This window comes from Thamnophis sirtalis, unplaced genomic scaffold (assembly GCF_051295495.1).
Source record: "Thamnophis sirtalis isolate CommonGarterSnake01/CBP01778 unplaced genomic scaffold, rThaSir2_p1.2 scaffold_4, whole genome shotgun sequence".
Classification (NCBI taxonomy): domain Eukaryota; kingdom Metazoa; phylum Chordata; class Lepidosauria; order Squamata; family Natricidae; genus Thamnophis; species Thamnophis sirtalis.
In genome coordinates this window covers 50,203,742-50,228,669 of record NW_028261384.1, presented here as the reverse complement: position 1 = coordinate 50,228,669, position 24,928 = coordinate 50,203,742, and the positions used below count along the sequence as shown (strand labels likewise).

Sequence of the window (24,928 nt, the reverse complement as noted above, 5' to 3'; positions counted from 1 at the left end):
AAGCTTGATAACAGAATCTAGTGATTCAGGTGCTACAAGGGGGTGCAATACACCAGTAGCAACCAAACTATTTCTTATAGCCCATCTTTAATCTGGTAAGTGTAGAATATCTGAGAGCCTACAAGGATTTGTGGATTAAAAACAGCTTCTAGCTCTCCTGCAATTTCAGCTGAAGAAAAACCCAAAATGTCCTCATCCTCTTGTGAAACGTCACATATTTTTGCACAGTATTAAATAACTCCACATAACTTCAGTTCTTCTTTTATATCATAATTCAGGCTTTTGACAAAAGTGTTAGGCCCAGCAAAACATGTCATCTTAATTGCCATAAAAGTATCAGTCAGGAAGCTGAGGGAGTGGTGTGACAGAGTAATAGTAAGAGTAATATAAGAACACCCATTTTATATCATAAGTTTCTACTTTAGTAGTGACTCCTCACATGAAAACAAAAAGTTGTAAAGTCACATCAATACAGAGTACAAAATAGAATGGATATTTTTTTAAAAAACTAAGGAACTAATATTTGTAAGATGGCTTAGAAATATTTAACAGATTTGACAGAGTAACAGAGTTGGAAGGGACCTTATTGGTCATCTAGTCCAACCCGCCCACTCAAGCAGGAGACCCTACACCATTTCTGACAAATGGCAGTCTAATCTCTTCTTGAAAGTCTCAAGTGATGAAGCTCTCACAATTTCTGTAGGCAAGCTGTTTCTCTAGTTGACTGTTCCTGCTATCAGAAAATTTTTCCTTATTTCTAGGCAGAATCTCTCGTTGATCAATTTCCATTCATTATTCCTTGTCTGGCCTTCAGGTGCCTTGGAAAATAGGTTGATTCCTTCCTCTCTGTGGCAGCCCCTCAAATATTGGAAGACTGCTATCATGTCTCCCCTGGTCCTTCTCTTCACTAGACTAGTCATGCCCAGTTCCTGTAATCATTTAGTCTCCAGTCCCCTAATCATCCTGGTTGCTCTTCATGCACTTTTTCTAGAGTATCAACATCTGTTTTATAGTGTGGTGACCAAAACTGAATGCAGTACTCTAGTTGTGGTCTTACTAGGGCTTTATATAGTGGTATTAGTACCTCACTTGATCTTGATTGCCTCTGTTAATGCAATTTAGGATTGCATTGGCTTTTTTGGCTGCTGCTGCACACTGCTGACTCATATTTAGCTGTTTGTTCACCAAGTTCCAAGATCTCTCTCACAGACACTGCTATTAACCCTGGTTTCACCCAGTTTATATGTGTACTTTTGGTTTTTCTTACCTAAAATATATATTGTGTATCACTCTTTGGATACATCTTAGATTCAAACTATTTGAAAACAAAACATTTCATTCTATTTCAATGATAAGTTAGAAAGAGGAACTCCATTTTCAAGCTCTTTAAAAAGAGCTTACTCTTCAAAAAGACCTTGTTCATAGCTGGTAGATAATATGAGTAATATTATCTAACAGTCTAGTTTCCTGGTAGGATATGATTTCCCCCACTCTTATCTAGCCTAAATTTCACCTTAGATTATAATGGTTTCACATGATGTAACTAATTATTCATAATTAGACCAAAGTCCTTCTGATATACTTTCACATGATAACCAAATCAGTTAAAACAAACTGGCTACATATGCTTTTGCAGAAAGCAACAAAGTTCTCCTACAACAATAGAACAATCCAATCCAATACAGCTTAATTTCTCTGTCAAGATCAAATTATGGTATTTATGTTTTTCTGTCATGTCTGGATATTATTTAATAGCAAGAACTGGGCTGATAGATTCACACTATTTAGTTCCCATTAAAATGAAAGTTAAGTTAGTTCCAATCTAAACGCAATCAAAACTACAATTTATAATAGTGATGTATAAAATACCTTATTTTATCAGCACTGCAAAATATTAGTTTTTATGAATTCATTGAGTATTGGGTTGCAATCTCAAGTCTTATGATAATTAATGCCTACTTCTAATCTGAATCAAAAGTAAATGGAATTAAACTCATTTGAATTTTGCTTCATTTTTCTAATTTTGACTTAATAATGCTGAAAACTCATTTTCTTCAAGTTTATCAAATTTCTTCAAAAAACTATTTTGACTTACCTCTCCTTCTCTTGGCCAGGGTCTCCCATTCTGAGTATATTTGTTTTGATTTTGTCGTTTCTTTTGTCCTCCATCAGCAAATTTGCACAGCAAAGGTTCTGTTGGGGCTGTGAAGACAGGAAAACCCAGTGTGTTAGCTATCCCTCCAAAGAAAAATCCAGCAGATCTCTACCTCTTATAACCTCGATTTTTTAATGTTAATCTTTTCACCAACTCTTTATTGAGATTTTTAGAAATAGCTTTATCAATATAGATATACCTAACTTTTAGGAATGGATATAACTTGTAGGAAGAGATATAAAAGAACATTCTTAAAAAGTATAGCAAATAATAATTTAAAAACCAGACTACTTTATGCAGAACTGGAAAATTTGTGAAATGCAACATTTTACATATTTGATGCAGTATATCTTGAGATATATATGGCATTTATATGTACAAAGATGAGTATCATGTAGATAATGGCTTTCCCTGTAACTCTTTATGGAACTAAAAATTGGAGTTTAAAGAGGCAAGGTAGAAACAGTAGAAATAATGCTTTTGAATATTGATGTTGAAAGAAGATTCCTGAGAATAACATGCATAGCTACACATCCAAATAAATGACCATAAAAAAAAATCAATCCAGATTTCTCATTTGAGGCACAAATGACCAGGGTCAAACTATCATAATCAGGTCATTTTATAAGACGATCCTGGCTCATTGAGAATTCCATAATACTGAGTAAGGTGAAAGGAAAAAGAAAAAGAGCATAACCAGCAGTAAGATGGATGAGCATGAGTACAGTGATGATGGATGCAATGTTGGAAGACTTGATGTGCCAGGTTGAGAACTAATCACCACAAGGACCACTAAGATCTTATGCTGATTTAATGTATAACAACAACAATAATAACAATAATGGTATTTGTGACACATTTTAATATTATTTTTTAAATAATAATAATAATAATAATAATAATAATAATAATAATAATGCAATAAATAATAATAATAATAAAAATAATAATAAAAATAATAATATTTTCTGGAAAAAATAAAAGATAAAGTGGACAGTGAACAAACTTGGTTTTGGTTAACAACAGGTACATTAAAGAAAGAAACAGAGTCACTAATCCTGGCTGCGCAAGAACAAGCTATCCGTACAAATGCCATTAAGGCCAAAATAGAAAAATCCTCTGATGATGCCAAATGCAGACTTTGCAAAGAAGCTGATGAAACTGTTGATCACATACTCAGCTGCTGTAAAAAAATCGCGCAGACTGATTATAAATTGCGGCACAATTCAGTAGCACAAATGATCCATTGGAATTTGTGCAAAAATTATAATATCAAAACAGCAAAAAACTGGTGGGAACATCAGCCTGAAAAAGTCACCGAAAATCAGATGGTCAAGATCTTGTGGGATTTCCGTATACAAACCGACAAAATACTGGCGCATAATACACCAGACATCACACTGGTTGAAAAAAATAAGGTCACAATCATAGACATCGCAATACCAGGTGATAGCAGGGTCGCCGAGAAGGAACATGAAAAAATCGCAAGATACCAGGACTTAAAAATCGAAATTCAACGACTATGGCACAAACCAGCAGTGGTAATTCCAGTGGTAATTGGCACACTGGGTGCTATTCCAAAAGCACTGGAATTACATTTAAAACAGTTAAAAATTGACAAAATCACCATCAGTCAAATGCAAAAAGCCGCACTGCTTGGATCTGCACACATATTACGAAAATACGTTACAACGTCCTAGGCCCCTGGGTGGGGCCCGACTAGTAACCAATGCCAAATCCGGCGAAACAACTGGCCGCTGTGATACAATTGTATAATAATAATGCTACCAAACAGCCAAAGAAGCTGAAAAAATTTCGCATTTACTATATGTGGATGATTTGAAACTCTATGGAAAATCAGAAATAGAAATCCAATCATTGACAAACACAGTCCGAGTATTCAGCACCGATATTTCAATGCAGTTTGGCATGGAAAAATGCGCCACTGTATCCATAAAAAGGGGCAAAATCACTGCATGTGAGGGAATTGAAATGCCCAATGGCCAATTAATTAAATGCAAAGAAAATGAAGCCTACAAATACTTAGGCATTCTGCAGTTGGATAACATCAAGCATGGAGAAGTAAAAACTATTGTCAGGCGAGAGTACACCAACAGAGTTAGGAAAATTTTGAAATCTAAATTGAATGGTGGAAATACAATCAAGGCCATAAATACCTGGGCAATACCAGTTATAAGATACACAGCTGGTATAGTTAACTGGACACAAGCTGATTTGGACCTTTTGGACCGAAAAACCAGGAAACTAATGACAATGCACTACAGTTTACATCCACGTGGTGATACTGATAGGCTATATCTGCCCCGAAAATCAGGTGGCAGAGGATTATTACAAGTGAAGCAAACAGTTGAAGAAGAAAAACATGCACTGGCTGATTATTTAAAAGAAAGTCAAGAACATCTATTAATTGAAGTAAAGAACAAAAATCTACTGAAGGCCCAACAGACGAAACAAGAATACAGAAAAGATGTGATAAAATCAAGAATGGAGAGTTGGCAGAACAAAGCACTGCATGGCCAATTTCTGGAAAAAATAAAAGATAAAGTGGACAGTAAACAAACTTGGTTATGGTTAACAACAGGTACATTAAAGAAAGAAACAGAGTCACTAATCCTGGCTGTGCAAGAACAAGCTATCCGCACAAATGTCATTAAGGCCAAAATAAAAAAATCCTCTGATGATGCCAAATGCAGACTTTGCAAAGAAGCTGATGAAACTGTTGATCACATACTCAGCTGCTGTAAAAAAATCACACAGACTGAGTGTAAATTGCGGCACAATTCAGTAGCACAAATAATCCATTGGAATTTGTGCAAAAATTATAATATTAAAACAGCAACAAACTGGTGGGAACATCAGCCTGAAAAAGTCACCGAAAATCAGATGGTCAAGATCTTGTGGGATTTCCGTATACAAACGGACAAAATACTGGTGCATAATACACCAGACATCACACTGGTTGAGAAAAACAAGGTTACAATCATAGATATTGCAATACCAGGTGATAGCAGGGTCGCCGAGAAGGAACACGAAAAAATCGCAAAATACCAGGACTTAAAAAATTGAAATTCAACGACTATGGCACAAACCAGCGGTGGTAATTCCAGTGGTAATTGGCACACTGGGTGCTATTCCAAAAGCACTGGAATTACATTTAAAACAGTTAAAAATTGACAAAATCACCATCAGTCAAATGCAAAAAGCCGCACTGCTTGGATCTGCACGCATATTACGAAAATACGTTACAACGTCCTAGGCCCCTGGGTGGGGCCCGACTAGTAACCAATGCCAAATCCGGCGAAACAACTGGCCGCTGTGATACAATTGTATAATAATAATAATAATAATAATAATACTCATTGTCGTCGGGGCACTTGGCACCATATCCAAGAATTTTACAAGATACATCAACAAATTGCAGCTTCCTGCAATAACACCAGTGGAACTGCAAAAAACTGCGCTACTTGGTACATCTTATATTTTAAGAAGGTACTTGGTTGATACATAGGACGCTGGCAGCAATTATATCAACCATTAGCACCAGTCACTGGTATTTGTAATGCATTTTTGAATGTTCAGTTGGCTGATGTTTAATGAATAAAGTATATAATTTACCACAAGATAGGTTTTGAATGTAGTCAAAGCTGGAGCATCAAACTGATAAGTTTTTAGAAAACAAGTGAGTTAAGATTTTAAATAACTGTAAAATACAAAGAGACTAGCATCTTGTTTATGACATGCCTGGTACAACTATTGTTGAAAAGAAGTCTGTTTTATGGATGTTGCTATACATATTGATAATAGGATTGAATAAAAAAGCTGGAAATAATTATTAAATATTGGTAAATATGGAAGAAGAAATCCATTGCTATATCAATCATGATTGGAAATCTTGAAGTGATACTAAGGAAATTCCTTTTGTTGTTATTCAGCTGCTGCGCCCGACTCTTCGCAACCTCATGAACCATAAGATGCCAGGTTCCTGTCTTTCTGAGTTTGCCTAAATTCATGCCCATTGCATTAATGACACTACCTAACCACCTCAAAAGACTTTCTAGATATTTGGAGATACTGAATTTACCATCCTGAACACCCTAATTATACAAATGACTACATTGCTTGGAATTGCCTAAATTCTTAGATGCTATCTTAAGAATTACTAGGTCCTTAGGTAAGGCTTGAATTTTGTTCCAATCAGTCTTGGATTGAATGTAACTATAGATTTCCCACACATAATAGTATTTCTTTTGTGCTCCTATAATCATCATCCCATGCTTCAAAACAAAGAAAAAGACAAATTCAATACATTATCATTTCGATGAAATATTTATACTTGTACTTTGGATACACTCAAATAATAATATCCTAAATTTCATAACAATAAAGTTTATAACAATAAACACAAACACCAAAATGGTGGACAGGTAGCAATGGCTGTAAAGAGCTCTTTCAAAAATAAACAGTTTTTTTCCTTTTTCTTTTACATTTTCAATTCACTTTTGACCCATTTTTAATCCATAACTGACTTTTTACAAGAGCACATATTGTGAGGCTACCACAGCATTCGAGGAGGATGACAGTACCTTGAAGTACCTATGTGACACGTATGCTCTCCACAAGTGCTTAAGGTTAACCAAAGACCTAGCCCAGTTCCTGCAATCAGCTTCACTTAAAATCTCCCAATTTGTGTTTCCACTATTCTACCCATCACACAAACCCAGACTGGACAAATTTAGTGTTCTACTTCAACGGGTACACACCATAGAAGCACGATGAGCATTCCTTGAAGAAAAAGAAAAAACACAGAAAAGCAAAGCACCAATATCCCAAAATCCTATCCCAACCAACTACCCCATCGGCAGGGAACTACTAATTCTGCGAGTAACATCTCCATCCTTGTCAAAGACGTGATTGAACACAAACTGAAGCATCCCAACACAATCTTATTTGGACTGGATGACACCAATGAATCTGACAACATCACAAAGATTCATGATATCATCAATAACTTCAGGCATCAATCATCACTCCTGATGATTGATGTTTCCACAATGGCCCTGTGTTCAAGAATAGCTATGGCTTGGTGGCCACATGCATTTGCAGAGACGTTTGCAACAGTGAAACTAGCAAATGCAAATTCATCTCCACAATAAACTCACTAGCCAAAAGCTGCACAAAACATAAGAAACTTCATTCATGGCCCGACCTGTCCATACTACAATGTGCCTGTGCTCATGAGCTTCGCTCAGAGCTCAAAAGATGCCAGGACCAAGGAGAGACAGGCCTGTACATAGACTACCATACTGACTGTATTAAATGCAAGACTAGTGGCCAGCATCCCAACAACCCCTCCCCCAAACAGCTTAAACTATGCATGCATGCCCCCAACGCTTCCAGGCCCACCCCTACAGGCCTAAAATGCAACCTACTAAATGCAAGCAGCCTTGCAAACAAATTCCTCCTGCTTCTATATGTGGCCCTATTCAACCTTATTTTTGTCTGCGAGATGTAGTTGAATGTATCCTTTCCAGACTCCCTTATTACAGTAAGTTGATTATCATGTTTTCTGGTCTGTGAAAACAATAGAAGGGGTGGTATTGCTATCTTCCATAAAAAGTCCCTAGATCTGAAAAAGATTAATGTTGCACACATGTATGCTTCTCAGCATTATCTACTGTCATAAAATAGTCATTACAGTTAATACTAATCAACAAATGTTCAAAAGGTTGTTGACCAAAAATAAAAACAAATAATAAAATCCCTATTATTCTGAAATAATCCAAAACTATTCTACGCTATAGCTTTTGATTACTCTAAATATAAATTAATGTTTAACAGTATCAGAGTTTACTCTCTTTATAAATAATTTATTACTTTTCAAGTTTTCTCTCACAAGGTAAAATTGTCAGTAATATAGGAATGTTTTATTAGCTTTCTTTCTGTTTCATCATAAAACATGACCAAGTGAAATGGGTGGGTCATCTCTTACTTAGAACTGATTACAAATAGACAGTCGAAGGATGTCATTCCTGAGAACCAGATCCTAGTTCCTAAGATCTTTGTAGACACACTTTCTGCAGATCTACATCACATCTTGGAATCAAAGCCTGAATATGAAGTACAATTGCCAAATCAGGAAGAATACCACCTTCCAGTTGAGTACCATAAAGCAGAGAAATACTAAATAACTTAAAAGCAATTCTAGGGATTTCTGTCCTGGAATTTGGTCCTTTCTTGTGCATACTAATTTTCTTGTTGTAATGGAATGTTAGGAGAATGTGGAATTATTGTAATGAAGGTATTTCAGGTCTAGGAATATAAAAAGCATGAGAGAGAAAGTCAAAAAAATTCCCCCTTAATAAGTTGAAGTGGAGGGGGTTTACAATCATTTTCAAGATTGAAGTAGACATTATCATGAAACAAAACATGTTAGCAGTATTGGAAAGTATTGAAATCTAGTTTGGTATTGTGACAATTTTGTCTGCTCTTTCAATTTATACTTAACCAATTAAGATGGAATTGTTTTGAAAATATTTTTCACATTTTCTATTTTCCCTGGACTGAGATTCTTTTGATAATGGCTTCACATTCTCCAACATTCCATTATACTTGTCCTAGTGTCTTGATTTTCAACTGACTTCATTCTTACCTTGGTATGTGAAACCAGAAAAAAGAGAAAGTTGATAGAAGGTTTAGTGAACTGCATTGCAAGAAAATTTTTGAGAATGCTATTGAAATGGTTGGAAAAATCACTTCCAATATTCCAAATTAGGATGCCTGAAATTCCTATATTTCATTATCATTTAAGAAATTTTTCATCTGAATCTAGGTAAGCCATGAAGTCTGAATTGGCAATTCCCTGACTCTGCAGAAATGAGTTGTCCTGAAGATCAACTGTCACAAAGAAGATAAATAGAACCTTGACATAAGTGCTGATCCTATAAAATCCACTGTGATCAAGTTTAGAAGGAGGAGAGTTGACCTGAAGTTCTGCAGCTGGACAAATGTGGGGGATGTGAGCTCTGAAGAGTCTCACATGAACCCTGTCTGACAAACTGTCTCCGAGATCAATTTTTGGATCAGAACGCCCCGGGGGGGGGGGATAAGGGGCAGCATCTCATCAGATCCAGGGGGAGTACAACAGGTCCCTTGTAGGTCAGAGATTTGCCCTCTGAATCAGAGCCAGGGCGGCAGCATGGCAACAAGAGCTGGCTCCAGGCCAAAGCAGCTGAACAGGGGTGTGCAGAGGCGAGATGAAAGCCTGGTAAGATCTATTAACCCACAGTTATAAATCAGAATTTATAAAAAACCTTGAGAGCATAAATAATATTGATGGACAGATCGGGATTTTTGTGAAAAGAAAAAAGGTGGGAAATGGAGGTTGAATCACTAGTCCCAAAGAGAACCATTTGCTTGAAATAATTTGGGCAGAAAGGAGAAAGAAGAGAAGTGACAAATCCACTTAAACACAACCCACTTAAACACAAAGTCTAAATTTGGTTTTGGATTTGAAAAGTTTGTGTTTTTAAAGGAATCTAGGAGCGTGAAGATTTGCTTCATCCAAGTGTGTTTTAACTAACGTATCTTAAGTAACCCCAATTAATGAGAACTGGAATGCAACAAGGGAGAAAGATCAAGAAAAAAGCACCATCTCCTTACTGATAACCTAATCTTACCTGTGTGGGAAATGTTAATTAACCAACTGCTATAAATCAGAACTTGAAAAAGCAGGAGAGAAGAGAAACATACCCAAATTTAGCAAGTTTGTTCCAATTAATATATTCTGAGCAATTATAACCAACACAAAGCAGACAGTACCAAGGAAAAAATAATAACAAAATCAAGAACTGGGGAAATGCGAAGTCTTTTTTTCTTTTTTGTCTGCAAAATATCAAGATGGCTCCAGCTTCTCTTCCATTTTACAGTAATTGAATTTACTAAATTTAAGGTGGACCAGAATTTCAAAATAAGATTGGTATAACTAACTGCAATTTTGGAACTGGACATTAAGGAAGAACAAAAGACCAAGATGGTTCCTGTCGCTCTTTCCCACAGCAGCTGAAGTAGACAAATTTAAGGTGGACCAGAACTCTGAAATAAGAATTGTATAACTAACTGTAACTTTGGGACTAGACAATATGGAAAGGTGGGAATTTGAAGAACTACGTGAAATTACAAAAAATATGCATAAATCATTAAAATCAAGTCTAAATAGAATTCTGAATTCAAAGAAGCAGGTATTTTAGGAAGAAGGGAAGGAAGTAGGGGGGAGAGACAATGAAGGGGTAGAAACGGTGGGAAATAAAAAGCAGACAAAAAAGTCCATACGGTTTGGCAGTGGTATTGGGAAAATTGTAAAGGGGGGATCTGTCCCAACAAAAGGGAATAAAAAGCAGACAAAATATGTTTTGGAGGTTGACAGTAGCATAAGGAAAATTGAAATAGGAGGTTACACCCCAACAAAGGAAAATATAAAAGATCTTTTTGATGGAGGTTTTAGGGGAAATTGAAGAGGATGGACATGTCAAAACAAAGAAAAGGGAGAAGGTAGGAATAGAGAAGTGGGACAAAAGACTTACTAGAAAAATATCAAGACAACAAGAAATTGTTATATGGGAAAATATAAAACTAAGATAAGGGGTTTATTCCTAAATATGACAATAAGATGGAGTTGCTAACTGACTGAATATGATAATGGAAAGATAATTAAATAAAGGTTAAACATATGGAATATGGACAAATATGAAACTGATATGGGGAGATTGTAAAGCAGTGGTTTGTGATTCACTTTTATTCATGATAATTAAACTGACTTGTTAATTGATTGAATATGACAATAGAAGGACAATTAAGCATGGGTTAAAATATATGAAACATGGACATATATAGAACTTTTAAGATGATGAACAAAGTGAGATGTGTACCGCTTGTTATTCTATATAGTAAATTAAGGGAATTGTAATGAACATTGAACAGTAAGGATTGCCATTTATAGACAATTAACGGTGATCTAAACCAAGATATGGAAAAATGGAGAGGGAACATGAAATATACTTACAATGGGAAACTACTGAGATTTAAAGACAGAATTACAAAGTGGGGGCGTGTAAGGATGCATAATTATATAAACATAATGATGAGAATAGCTGGGAATTGTAATCAGGTCTACATCTCGGCCAAAATTAGGCCAAATATGTATACTTCTTTTGTTCTCTCTTTTAAAAAAAGAAGGAGGAAGATATGTTAACATTAAATATGCATATTGAAAAGGAATTATAAATAACATCAACATAAAATGGAGCTCGCTCAGAAGCTGAAATACACCAAGTAAAGGAGATGAAGAGTGTGAAGTAGAGGAGAGAGGAAAGGGAAGAAGAGAGGGATAGGAGAGAGGGCGGGGGAGGGAAGAGAAGGAGAGAAAGGAGGATTGGAAAGGGGAGAGAGGAGAAGGAGAGAGAAAAGGGAAGTAGAGAAAAGAAGAGTGATAGAGGGAAGAAAGGAGGTAGGGAGGAGGAGGAGAGAGGGAGAAGAAAGTGACAAATATGGTATATGGAGAGCAGAAGAGCAAATAATAGTTTTTGGGAGTTGATAGTAAGATAAATTGATGTAAAATTTAATAATATAATACGATGTTGATTATCTAATAGTATATATGTGGCTATATGTTATGAAAATGAAAAAATAAAAAACTTTATATTAGGGAGGGGGAACCGATTAGGTAGTTCCGCTCCAGGGGCCTGATGGACCCCATGGGATTTCAGACGGCTCTTGGTGAGATACCTGACTCCCTAGCCCACAGTCCGGCGGAATCCCTGGTCACTGCTTAGAATACAGCTGCGGCTGAGGCTCTAAACCGGTTTGCGCCTTTACGGCCTCTCCACGGCAGTGGATCCAGGAGGGCTCCTTAGTTTACCGAGGAACTCCGGGAGATGAAGCGCCAAAAGAGACGCCTAGAGCAACGCTGGAGGGCTAGTAACTCCGAATCTGACCAAACACAATTAAGAGTCTTTATTAGGACTTACCTAGTGGCAATACGGGCGGCAAAATGTGCTCATTTTTCCGCTTTTATTGCATCCACAGAATCTCGCCCAGCCGCCCTGTTTAGGATAACCCGCTCCCTCTTGAAAGGGAGGGATGCGGGCGAGCCCTTACAGGGTAGAGCTGAGGAATTTGTTCAGTTTCTGTCGGATAAAATCGCTCGGATTCAGACGGACCTGGACTCCACAAGATGCCGGGGGAGGGTCTTGATCGGATTTCGTGGAGCGAGTTTCAACTTGTCACTCCTGAGGAAATGGACAAGGCCATGGGAGCGGTTAGTGCCTCCACCTGTTTACTGGACCCGTGTCCCTCCTGGCTGGTCTCGACCAGCAGGGAGGTGACACATGGCTGGCTCCAGAGGATTGTTAACACCTCTCTCCAGGAGGGATCCTTCCCGCACCCTCTAAAGAATGAGGTGGTGAGACCCCTCCTTAAGAAACCTTCCCTGGATCCAGCCATCTTAAACAACTATTGCCCAGTCTCCAACCTCCCATTTGTAGGGAAGGTTGTTGAGAAGGTGGTGGCCTTTCAACTCCGACAGACCTTGGATGAAGCAGATTATCTGGATCCCTTTCAGTCGGGTTTCAGGCCTGGTTATGGCACCGAAACTGCTTTGGTCACGCTGATCGATGATCTCTGGCGGGCCAGGGATAGAGGACATTCCTCTATCCTAATGCTTCTTGACCTCTCAGCGGCCTTCGATATCATCGACCATGGTATCCTTCTGTGATGGTTACGGGAGGTGGGAGTGGGAGGCACCGTCTTACGCTGGAAACCAAGAAAGTCCAGTTACCTCTTGAAAAAAACACATTTGGGACAACCATGATGTGGATGACTGAAGAATCCCCATAGACAAGATTCTTGTGCTCAGTGAACTGACAAAGCAAAGTTTCCCACCCAGGAGAAACAATCATTAGATCCATTTGCACAACTTAGAGATACCAGTTAGTCTCACTCACCTCACAAGATATCCGTAGGTAATCATCCAGATTTAAGGAAAGATCACATGCCCCCAGAAAAGCAGTAAAAAAATCAGACTTCCAAACTTACATCCTGCCTCTCAGTCATTTCTTCTATGGCTATACCAATCCTTCTGTAAATAGCTGTTCCAGCCGTGTTGGAAGTATATTCCAAAAAGCTTAAAACAACCCTTTACAAATCTTTAAGAAAGTTAAGCCTCAGGAATAAAAGCACAACAAAAATCTCCTGGCAAGGAGGACTTTGGAGAAGCTCAGTCTACAGACAGAAAGTCTGGACATAAGGTTTAAAATGTAACAAGCTTAACCCAGAGGCAGTTTTTGAAAACACTTAAAGCAACAGGGGAATTAAGATAAGGATTAAGCTAGAAATACAGGCATACCATTCATTTCATTTCATTTTAATTTACTTGTATGCCGCCCTTTTCCCTAACGGGACTCAGGGCGGCTCACAACTCAAAGGGAGGGAAAAACAAACAAAGTTACAGAAACATAAAACCATACATAGTTTTTTTTTAAAAAGCACAACAGTCATACCAGAATGTTTCCTTCCTGCCTCCCTTGTAGGATTAGCCCTGTAAAGTGGGAAACAATTTCTTCCAACAACCGGTTCTCCAAACTGCTCAGAAAAGCAGCCCTCCTCTGGACTTGAGGAAAAAGATGTCTCTGTGGTCATGTCGCTGGTATGACTAAACGCCAAAGACACACTGAGCGCTGTTACCTTCTCACCAAAGTTGGTCCCTATTTTTCTACTTGCATTTTTACATGCTTTTGAACTGCTAGGTTACGAATAATCAATAAAATAGCTGTTAATTCACTTATCTGAAATTAAAGCTGGAAAGCTAATATTAATTCTGCAAGTTGTAACCAGATGTGTGGAAAGATCTAAATGTAAGGAATGGAGCAGGAATACAGGACAAATAATCAATTACTTGGAACAGAAGGAATCTACATGTGCTGATGAGTTGCTCATTTCTACTCTCCAGTCGTGATTCTACAGAAATCATAATCTTCATTTATATATAACTTTTATTCTTTTATCAATGTATAAAATACAAAGAAAAATAAAATTAGGAAATAAAGAAAAAAGAAAAGGGGAAGAAAATAGGAGGTACAAGAGATTTCCCCCCTAATAATCAAAACTTTAACTGTATCTAAGTTGGTTCCCCTTTTTTAAAATGAACCTTTATGTATAATCCAAAGGGATTTCTAATCTTCCTTACATGGGTACCATTCAATATTCATATCCAATTATACTCATCATAACATTGTATACATTAGTAACATTATCAATTATTTATTTAAACTATATCTATTGTCAATAGATTTCACTAAGTTTAACTAGTTTTAAATTATATTCTTCCATCTATCAACCTGTATTTTTCCAATAGCAAGACAGTCTCATATCTTCTGCCTTTTGAGGTGCCAGTCCTCTAATCATCTCCTTGATCAACTTTGTATGGACTCCTCTTAGAAACTCCTTGCTTATAAGATCTCTCATGTAATCTTGATGCCTTTCTTCTGTTTCCTTAATCAGCTTGTCTTTGATTTCTCTCTTTAAATCTATAGATTCTTTGTTTTTTTCTTCTTCTGTATCTTGCCCTCTGGGATAAATTTCCCCTCCATTTAATTCATCTTTCAGTATTTCATTCTTTCCATCTTCAGAGACCAGCCAATCACCATAAATATCAGCAAATTTAATCTCTTTAGAGCCGAGGTGGCGCAGTGGTTAAATGCAGCACTGCAGGCTACTTCAGCTGACTGCAGTTCTGCAGTTCGGCTGTTCAAATCTCATCGGCTCAGGGTTGACTCAGCCTTCCATCCTTTTGAGGTGGGTAAAATGAGGACCCGGATTGTTGTTGGGGGCAATATGCTGACTCTGTAAACCGCTTAGAGAGGGCTGAAAGCCCTATTAAGCGGTATATAAGTCTAACTGCTATTGCTATATTCATTTTCTTATCACTCTCCATAACCAAGCAGTAAGACCTTGTAGTGCCAAGCCAAAACAATCAGCGAAGGAAAAAAAAGTGTTCCATTTCCAATTCACAAACTCCAATACACAAATCTTCCAGCCTCCGAGTAGCAGTATTATTGTTGCAAATTTCCTTATTTCTTTTGTATCTTTTTCGTATTTCAAGTTAGAAAAAAGAGTCCACTTTTTAAATGGGTTGGAAAAACACCCACAGTAATGAAAGAGGAAAATTTTAGACCATAGATTACAGAGAAGAAGAAAAGAAAAAATAGAAGAAGAAAACTTAACCCATTTGTTTTAAAAGGCTTGCATAAATTCCATCCATGAATATAGCATATAAAAAGTAAAATAACCACTGTGCAAAACCATTCCAATTTTAATTCCGCCGCTTGATTCTTCTGTTCTCCAATTTAAATTAATTTTAAGTTTTTTATAGGCAGTCTCTTTTTAAAACAGTAAAAATTCCTCACCAGCTGGAAACATTTTCTCTTTCCGTATCCTTCCATTTTGGAGCTGCCCCGACTTCATCAGCCTTGGCTGGATTTTTTGTTGCCAGCTTGAAGAACTTCTCTTGCATCGATCAGGGACTTTGCGATGTCCTTGAGGTCAGCAAGACATATTCTTCCTGTTCACCGTCTCTTCGGGATGGTTTAGGTCCGATTGGACCACCCCGCCATGAAAGTAGCGGCTGCAGTCTCGGAGCATTGAGACTGCATGTCCGTATCATCATGACGTCCCCCATATTCAGTTTCTTAAAGAATAAATATCAGCAAAGTACTTACACAAGCTCAGGTTAAAATACTCTCCTCTATTATCAAATGATGATAAAATGGCTTATTAATCTTTCATTTGTCCTGAAATAGTATGATTTTTTTAAACCCAAGAACAGTAATCTTCTTATTTCTTTCTTCAATACAGGCTGGCATGGCCTTGACATATGATCCCACAGCTACTATACAGAATGGGTGAGTAACATACACTTTACTGTTTTTAACAATACTGTGATATTTCCTAAAGCAGTTTTAAATTGTGAGCACAACTTCAAAGCAAACCAACCACACTGGTATTATTTGAGACAACTTAAGTATGTATTAAGAAGGAAAAATCATTTCCCCATTTATTTCTAGACTATTATTTATGAATTGGGAATGATTGCATTTAATTTAAAAAAGATTTACTTCAATGTTTATATTATCTAAAGCTAACTTATTGACACTGGTCAAGTTGTTAATGGAGCCAGGCTATGAGTAGGAGGTAGGCATGTTTCAAAGAATCTTGAATACCCGGGCAAGCATTACTATTCATTTATCTATTCACGTGTGGATGGCATTTGTATCTTACAGTGGAATACTCATTTTATTTCTACAAGAAGCTCTCTTACAGGTAAACAGAACTGAGAAGAGATTGAATGGGCCAATGTAACTTGTGAAATCCATAGTTGGGTTTTAAATATGAATCTCCCCGTTCCAAGATCAATAACTCAAATATTAGACTAGCTTTTCTCTTCAGGGAATAGTTATTAGATCCGGAAGAGCAACTGGTGATGGCTCCACATGCCAGGAGAAATGGCTCTGCATGCCACTTCCGGCACGCGTGCCATAGGTTCGCCATCGTGGTTCTAATGCATCTTTTTAAATCTCCTTTTAGCATACATACTTTAAAGTACTTTCAAACCAATAAAAATCACTTTCAGACCAATACAATTTACTTCCAGACTAATAAAATTCCAACCAATTAACTCATTAAATTTAAATTACTCCTTCCAAGTTGCCCTCATAGACTAATTTTTTTCTTTTTCTATACATTCTTTTTAAAGCTCTAGATTTTTCTTCAAGCTAATGCATCTTTTTCTTTAACTTTCTTTCAACATGGATATTTTTAAATACACTTTCAATAATATTTTACAAACATTATGAATTACTTAAGTGTTATATATAAAGGAAAAAATACATTTTCAAATTTTAGATTAAGACTGTCTTTTAATTATAAGCATCAAACCAATGAAAATTCATCCTAATTCCAATTGGCTCATTAAGTTCTTCCAGCTTTTCTTCATGAAATAAAATCTTTTTCTTCTCTGGAATGTTTGTCAAGTAGTTATAAATTTCTATTTTTCTCAAGGATTTTTCAACCTTGTTAATTACCATGATGAAATAGTCACCTGTCAGAGTTTGCAGCAGCAATAACTTCCAGAAAGCACACACAAGTAACTGATTCAGCAGGATTCATTAACTTCTAAAAAAAATTACAGCAAGGTTCAATAAATAAGCTTTAACTTAAAATAAATATAACAAGAAGGGGGGGGGAATGCAAAATTCTAAAATGGCCTGTCAGTATAAGTAAAATCAGGACTGCATGTTTTAATTTCTTTATAAGAATCGGTAAATCCTTTAAGCAAAATATTTATCAATCTTCACTTGTCTGAACAATATATAAGATATTACAATGCATATTAGTTTTCTAGTTATAATGTTTTATCACACCAGGGAACTTTTTAATAAGAGACAACAATGCAAAAATCAATGTTCAGATTCCAAAGAAGACACCTTATTAATAAGGCAGGCTTAGGTGATTGATTTTCTGAAAACAAAACCTTGGAGATAAATTGTATATAATGCACCAATTTCAATTTTATTGACAGATTTACTTTGTTTCCCTTTTCCTTCAAAACTGTAGAATCAAATATATAATAAAGAGAAATATTAATACTCCTAAAGCACTGGTTCCCAAAGTGGTGCTACCGCCCCCTGGGCAGTGGTGGGATGATTTAGGGGTGCACTAAGAGGCAAGGGGCGGCAGGAGAGTGCTAAGAGGCAAGGGGGCGGCAGGGGGCACTAAGAGGCAAGAGGGGCGGCAGGGGGTGCTAAGAGGCAAACTCAAAGGGGTTACAACCCACAGGTTGAGAACCGCTGCTCTAGAACCTTCTCAACCTGATGTTTCCAGTGGTTTTTGCTGTACTCAAATCCAAACCTGTGGGACAATTTCCAGTGAATGATCTTAGCAACTCGGTCGTAGCATCATAGGTAGTCAATTTGTGAAATTTTGCTGCACCCACTAATCAAACGGTTGACTGTCTCATCTTTCTCATTACAGAGGCGACGTTTGCTATTTGGTGGTAACATGCTGAATTTTTTTTTCATGTAATTTGTGGCTAAGGCGTGTTCTTGAGCTGCCAAAATAAAGCCTTCTGTTTCTTTTTTCAGTGCTCCTGATCTTAACCAGTTCCAAGTTAGCTTTTGGTCAGTGCTCTCTCAGTTCAGTTGTTTCCTTGCAGAAATTTCATTACCAAATTAGGTTACATCAGTGTTAGAAGGGATTAGGGTTTGCTTTAATTCTATATCATAATGGCTTGCCCTGTCAGTATTGATGAGAGTGGTCTTGGTGATTCCTTGATTGGGCTTTTATCCACTGTTAGTTTTGTTTATCTGAGTTGGGATATTGTTTACTTCTTGATGCTGGTCTGTTAATCTTTGTGTTAATTTCTACTCAGCTCAGTATTGCTTGTTGGTGGGAATGTGTTCTGGTCTTTTTGTTTCCTTTTTGGCTTTTTGGTTTTCCCTTTTGAATGGTAAGTTATTTATTTGTATGTGCCTGTTGATTGTTTATTTGTCAAATAAAACAATGTTTTATTGAAGAAAATATGATTGGCTGAGTTCAAACCTCATATTAAATCAGAAACTGTTTACAAAGCAACTTCTAAGTTTATATTATATACTGCTAAAATATATTGTATTACAGTTTAATACATTCTAACTGCTGTTAAATGCATTTGAAAGAAGATTCATTCTGTTTGCAATAGTATATTATTTGCCAGACTTCAAAAATAACCATTGGTTATTGGCTCTAAGAAATCCATTTGTGGAGATGATAAAAGAAAATAAAAATGTCAGGTAAATGTCCATGTCTCATGACTGTAGTAAAACAAAAGAGAACTTTGAAAGCTAATCAAAAGAAGAGAAATCCAGTTGAACATAACATCAGAAGGAGATTGCATGAAGCTGAATGTTTGCTTTAAAAGGCAGCTGTTTATCCAATTCATTTTGCTTCAAAGGTTTTGAGACGAAAGCTCTTTTCTTCATCTAACATAGCACATTCCATTCTAACATCACAGCCTTGCAAGTCTTTGCAGCTTATCCTTTGTAACTCATCACTGTAATCAAAATGTTCCAGACAATATCTCAACATCTATACAAAACTATCTTTGTTAGGACACATGGGATCACATTTCTGTAACATAAGACTGAAAAATATCCTCTTGCTCAGAATGACAGGTACATTGGCAAGGATAAGTGTTTTGAACATTCAGCTTACAAGTGTCAACATTCTTCTATTACAATAAATTGAATGTAATTTGAAAGCCTGCATTGCTATTTTTCACACACAACACAATTTTTCCGAGGTGGCGCAGTGGTTAAATGCAGCACTGCAGGCTACTTCAGCTGACTGCAGTTCTGCAGTTCGGTTGTTCAAATCTCATCGGCTCAGGGTTGACTCATCCTTCCATCCTTCCGAGGTGGGTAAAATGAGGACCCGGATTGTTGTTGGGGGCAATATGCTGACTCTGTAAACCACTTAGAGAGGGCTGAAAGCCCTATGAAGCGGTATATAAGTCTAACTGCTATTGCTATTGCTATTTTCATAGCACTGGAGTTATAGAAAAGTATTTTATGTCACCAATTCAGGCTGTTCAAGTTTCATTCTTATTTTATCTTAGTCTGTGAAAGCACTGTAAATTTAACCACTTGTATTTTAATAGCTATTATACTTTTACTTTTTGCCTCTATGTCCAATGCCTACAACAAATGAAATATATATTCGGGGGCCGCAGAAAGGGCTGAGATGATTATTCAGAATTTAGCAGCAAATTCATTTGGTTCAATAGTTCAGCTAAGACCTATGTGATATGGTTAAACCTGTTCAGCATAGTCTTTAGCATTACTAGAGAACACAGGTCCCTCCACCAAGACTGTTTCTTTGGTAAGGTTTTATTTATTTATTTATTATGAAACTAAGTAGCCATCACCAAAATTATTTGCTCTATGATATACTGTTTCTGTAATATACCTTCTTAGATCTCTCTTCCAATATGCTTTGTGGGGCTTATTCCTATACTTTTTCTATATGATTTATACTTAATCATGACATTGGAGATTTTCTGCAGTTGGAACCAGAATAACTGGATGGAGACTTTGTATTAAATTATGAGATTTATTAGAATGACTGGACTGAGATTTGCATCAAACAGTAATGTGATTTGGCTGGTTTTGGACCAAATCCTGTATGTTTTCCTTTATACAAAAGTTATAGCCTATTATAATTGTGAATCAAGTCAATATGGCTTATTCAACAAATCATATATAAAGACTGACTTAACAATAACATAGAAATCAGGTCAATGTTTGATAAATGTTAGAAACAAAATATGATCAGTATAATGCACATTTGTCTATCTAGTCTTATATTTCTGAATATGAATGTACATGATATATGTATTAAACTACTTCATTAATTTCATTTTTATTCCTTATTTCTATATAAATCCATCCCACATAAATCTATTAAATGGAATTATATTCTAAAATAGTATTTTCTTAGCTATGTAAAAATGTGATTTTTCTTAAATCTTTAAATTTAACTGTCCAGAATCGCTCTGTGAAGGAGATGGGTGGTTTTAAAATGTGATAAATAAAACAAAATAAAAATAAATTTATAAACACTGGACTACTTGTAAAAGCCTTTAAAACTAAAAAAAAATACTATAGATATTCTATAGATAGTTTCTATAGATTTATGTTATCATAAACCGAATTGATATGGATAAGTTATGAAATAAATGAGTAAAGATTTCTTCTATATTGCCTAGATGGGGTGGCGCCATAGTGGATGTCATATTGGTCTTGAAGTGGAGATAAGCACTGCCTCTTATAGTCATATAAGACTATAGTCTTATAGTCATATAGTAAAATCTGCAGACTACCTTTTTTTTATATTGCCTAGATCAGGAGTTCCCAACCCCCAGGTTGCAGCCCACTATAGGGCCGTGGTAGAGAAGAGCAAGTGGTGCACATGAAGCTCCACTTGTGTGAGTGGAGGGAGCTTGTGAGAGTGGAACTTAGCATGAGTGCAAGTGTACTCCACTCAAATGAGTGGAGTTTCACACATGAGTACAAGTGCCTGCCAATCACACAAGTGGAGGGTAGTGCATCTGTACTTGCACAAATGGAGCTATGTGGGTGCAAGTGCACCCACCAATCCAGTGGTGGGTTCCTAAGGTTTGGACCGGTTCGGCTGAACCAGTAGTGGAACCGGCAGTGACCCGGAAGTGTCACACCCCTGAACTGGTTCCCCAGTCTCTAATGCCATTGCTGGCATGTTTCTGCACATGCGCAGAACAATTTTCAGTCAACTGTGCATGTGCAGCAATGTGTGGTGTGAACATGAGTGAAGCAAGCAGTACGCATACAAAACACCCTCTCAGCGAACTGGTAGTAAGCCTGTAAGGAACCCACCACGCCATTAATCAAATTAAATTAAATTCTATAGAAATATAAATGGACATCAAATTATATCTTGCGGTACAAAATGAAAATTGGGATTTATTGGTCTCCATTTTGTTCATATAGAAAAAGGATGATCAAAACCAGTACTTTGTTGAAAATATAATAAGGATAATGCTTCACTTATGTCTTACATTTCCTAACTTTTAGGAGAATGTAATGAATTATCTAAATATAATTCTGTGACAAAAGCTAAACCTTTCAGTGGATAATATTTTTTTGAATTATATACCTACTACTTAGAACTTCATGATTTGACAATGTAAATGGATTCTTCATATTTTTAATATGTTCAAAGAACTAATATTGCAGCACTGGAAAGATAAATTCATGGCTCCTTTCACTCAGTGGATTTTTATTTATTTATTTGTATCCTGCCTTATCATTTTTACAAATAACTCCAAGTTGCAAACATATCCAACACACCTTCCTCCTCCTATTTTTCCTCATAATAACCCTGTGATGTGAGTTGGACTAAGAGAGAGTGACTGATCCAAGTTTACTCAGCTAGATTACTGGCTATCATAGCTAAAATGAGAATTGAGTTCATGTTCTCCCACTTTCTAGCCTGAGACTTTACTGCTACCAAATTGGTATTGACTGCACATGCCACCAATGAGCAGCCCATAGACATAGAATTTGTATGAATCAGTTCTAAGAAACTGGAATTGATTCATATAGAATATAGTAGGTTAAACAAATATAGGTTTTGTGTGTGTGTGTGTGTGTGTGTGTGTGTGTGTAGGGGTGGGTTCCTGCCAGTTCTAACCTCTTCTATAGAAGAGGTTCCACAAATCTACCATGCCGTTTAGAACCAGTTTCAACTCCTTTCCCCCCCCCCCGCCCATCCGCACCACACTTGCCCTGCATGCCGCTCACTGATTGGCTGGCTCACCAATCGCCCCGCCTGCCTCTAAGAGTCCTATCTAAACCTTAGTCTTAAAGCTGTCAAGTTTGAACACCCCTGTTTTTTTTTTCTAAAGGGTTAGGGGTGCAAGTGTCTTGTAACTTGACAGCTTTAAGACTTGCGTGTTTCAAATGCCAGAGTTTCTGAGCCAACATTTTGGTTGCTAAGTAAAAGTGTAGTTAAGTGAGTTTCATCACATTTTACAAGTTGGCCACTCCCACCCAGTCACATGACTACCAAACCACTCCCACCCGGTCACATGCTGATTTACCATGTCCACGGGCATTCACGAAGACCCATTAGGAGTTATTTTTTTAAAAATGTAACTTCAAAAGATTAGGCAATCGGGGAAATATCATCCAGTTTCTATTTGTAAATATTTTATGATTAAAGTGCTGTACTTTAAATTTCAAAATGTTTTAAAGTGACTTGAAAGCTAAAGTGAAAGGGACAGGGGAGACCAGGGGTGGGTTCCTGCCAGTTCTAACCTCTTCTATAGAAGAGGTTCCACAAATCTACAGTGCCATTTAGAATCGGTTCCAGCTCCCTCCCTCCGCCTGTCCACACATCATCAAGATCATCAAGATGAAGAGCAAGAGGAGAAATTCTGGGAGTTAAAGTCCACAAGTCTTAAAGCTGTCAAGTTTGAACACCACTGAGGTTTTTTTCTAAAGGGTTAGGGGTGCAAGGGTCTTGTAACTTGACAGCTTTAAGACTTGCATGTTTCAAATGCCAGAGTTTCTGAGCCAACATTTTGGTTGCTAAGCAAGAGCATTGTTAAGTGAGTTTCACTACATTTTATAAGTTGGCCACACCCACCCAATCACATGGCTGGCAAGCCACTCCCACAAAGCAGGCCACACCTACAAAAGAGGTTCTAAAAAAAAATTTGAAACCCACCACTGGTGTGTATATATGTATAGTATTACTCCATACTATTTATTTTTATTACTTTATAATTAGCAACATAAAAGACAAAAGAAAAGCACAAAGATGATAGTGAAAGTGACACATGTTATCAAAGAAAAGAAAAAGCACATAAAAGTGCAAAACAAAAAAGTAAAAAAATACAATAAAGAAAAATGATATGACTATAATAATAAAATTAAGTTACAATTCTATATATAGTTATCTAATGCAAATATTATACACACACACACACACACATATATAAATGTATTGTATTTGAATATGCATATATGCACACACATACATCTTCACTCCTGTGGAATGACTCATTCAACATCAAACCAATGTTGAGGAGGGGTTTCTAACCACTTTATCCTAATGGAATTACCTGGAGGGAATTCAGAACTTGCTTTGCATTGTCTTGCATTCACATCAGTGGTTGGTTGCAGGCGGTACGTCCTGGTACAAGGATACCGGTGCCTGCCGGGAGCACCAGGTACCGTTCCAGTATGGTGCTCTGGAGGGCTCACTTGCCCACCTGCCCAAGCTCCTTACCTGTATTTGAGCTCTTCGGTGCTTCTGTGCATGGAGCATAGGGTGTCTGCGTGACACTCTGCCAAGCAGCTGGAGCATTGCGGAGGAATCACGGAGGCATCGTGGAGGCATCATGGAGGTAAGGACACATGTGCCTGATGCATGCATGTGAGCGCGTTCTGTGCACATGCATGTGGGAGACGCCAGGCCCCATTGCACCGTACTGGTTGCACCGGGATCCGGAACACACCACTGATTCACATCCTTTCAATAAAACTTTCCTTTTGAAATGCTAAAGTTTCGAGAGTCCATGCTTTCTTGAACAAGAGGAAGAGACAGGAGTGTTCTGACTCAGTCACGAAAAACCCCTTTATTTACCTCTTGTGAATTAATTGCATTCACCCACCTAAAAGTCCAGGCAATAGTCCTTCAAGGAGTTAACTGCAGTAATAGATCCTTATTAGTTCCTTGCAATAATTGTGTAAGCTGCTTCTCCGCCTCATGTGGTGATGGCTGGGGTGGAGAAGGTGGGTGGAGAGGACAATCTGACCACTCAGGGACCAGGAGCGAGCGATAGAACACCGGGTGCACTCGCATTGAGCGCAGCAAGGTCAGGCGATAGGCCACCAGGTTGATGACGGCCTCCACTGGGAATGGCCCAAGGTAACAGTGGTCCAACTTCTTAGCCAGCCAGTGGGACAGAAGCTGTCTCATGGACAGCCACATGTGATCTCCAACAGCCAACTCTGGCACCACACACCGAGACCTGTTTGCCACCCTCTTGTAGTCCTCTTTGGCTTGAGTCAGATAGCGGTGCACCACTTGGTGGGCCACCTATAGCTCCGAGAGGAAGTGTTG

General features: G+C 37.4%; 1 protein-coding gene across 2 annotated transcripts in view; it reads right to left on the bottom strand.

Moving 5' to 3' along the window:
• Window positions 1–24,928, bottom strand: part of RBMS3 (RNA binding motif single stranded interacting protein 3) — a 463,288-nt gene that overhangs the window by 82,627 nt on the left and 355,733 nt on the right. For both annotated transcript variants that reach the window (XM_087712894.1, XM_087712895.1), the window contains exon 7: window positions 2,096–2,202. In XM_087712894.1, the coding sequence (XP_087569020.1) occupies window positions 2,096–2,202 (107 nt within the window). The remainder of the gene's footprint in view (window positions 1–2,095; window positions 2,203–24,928) is intronic.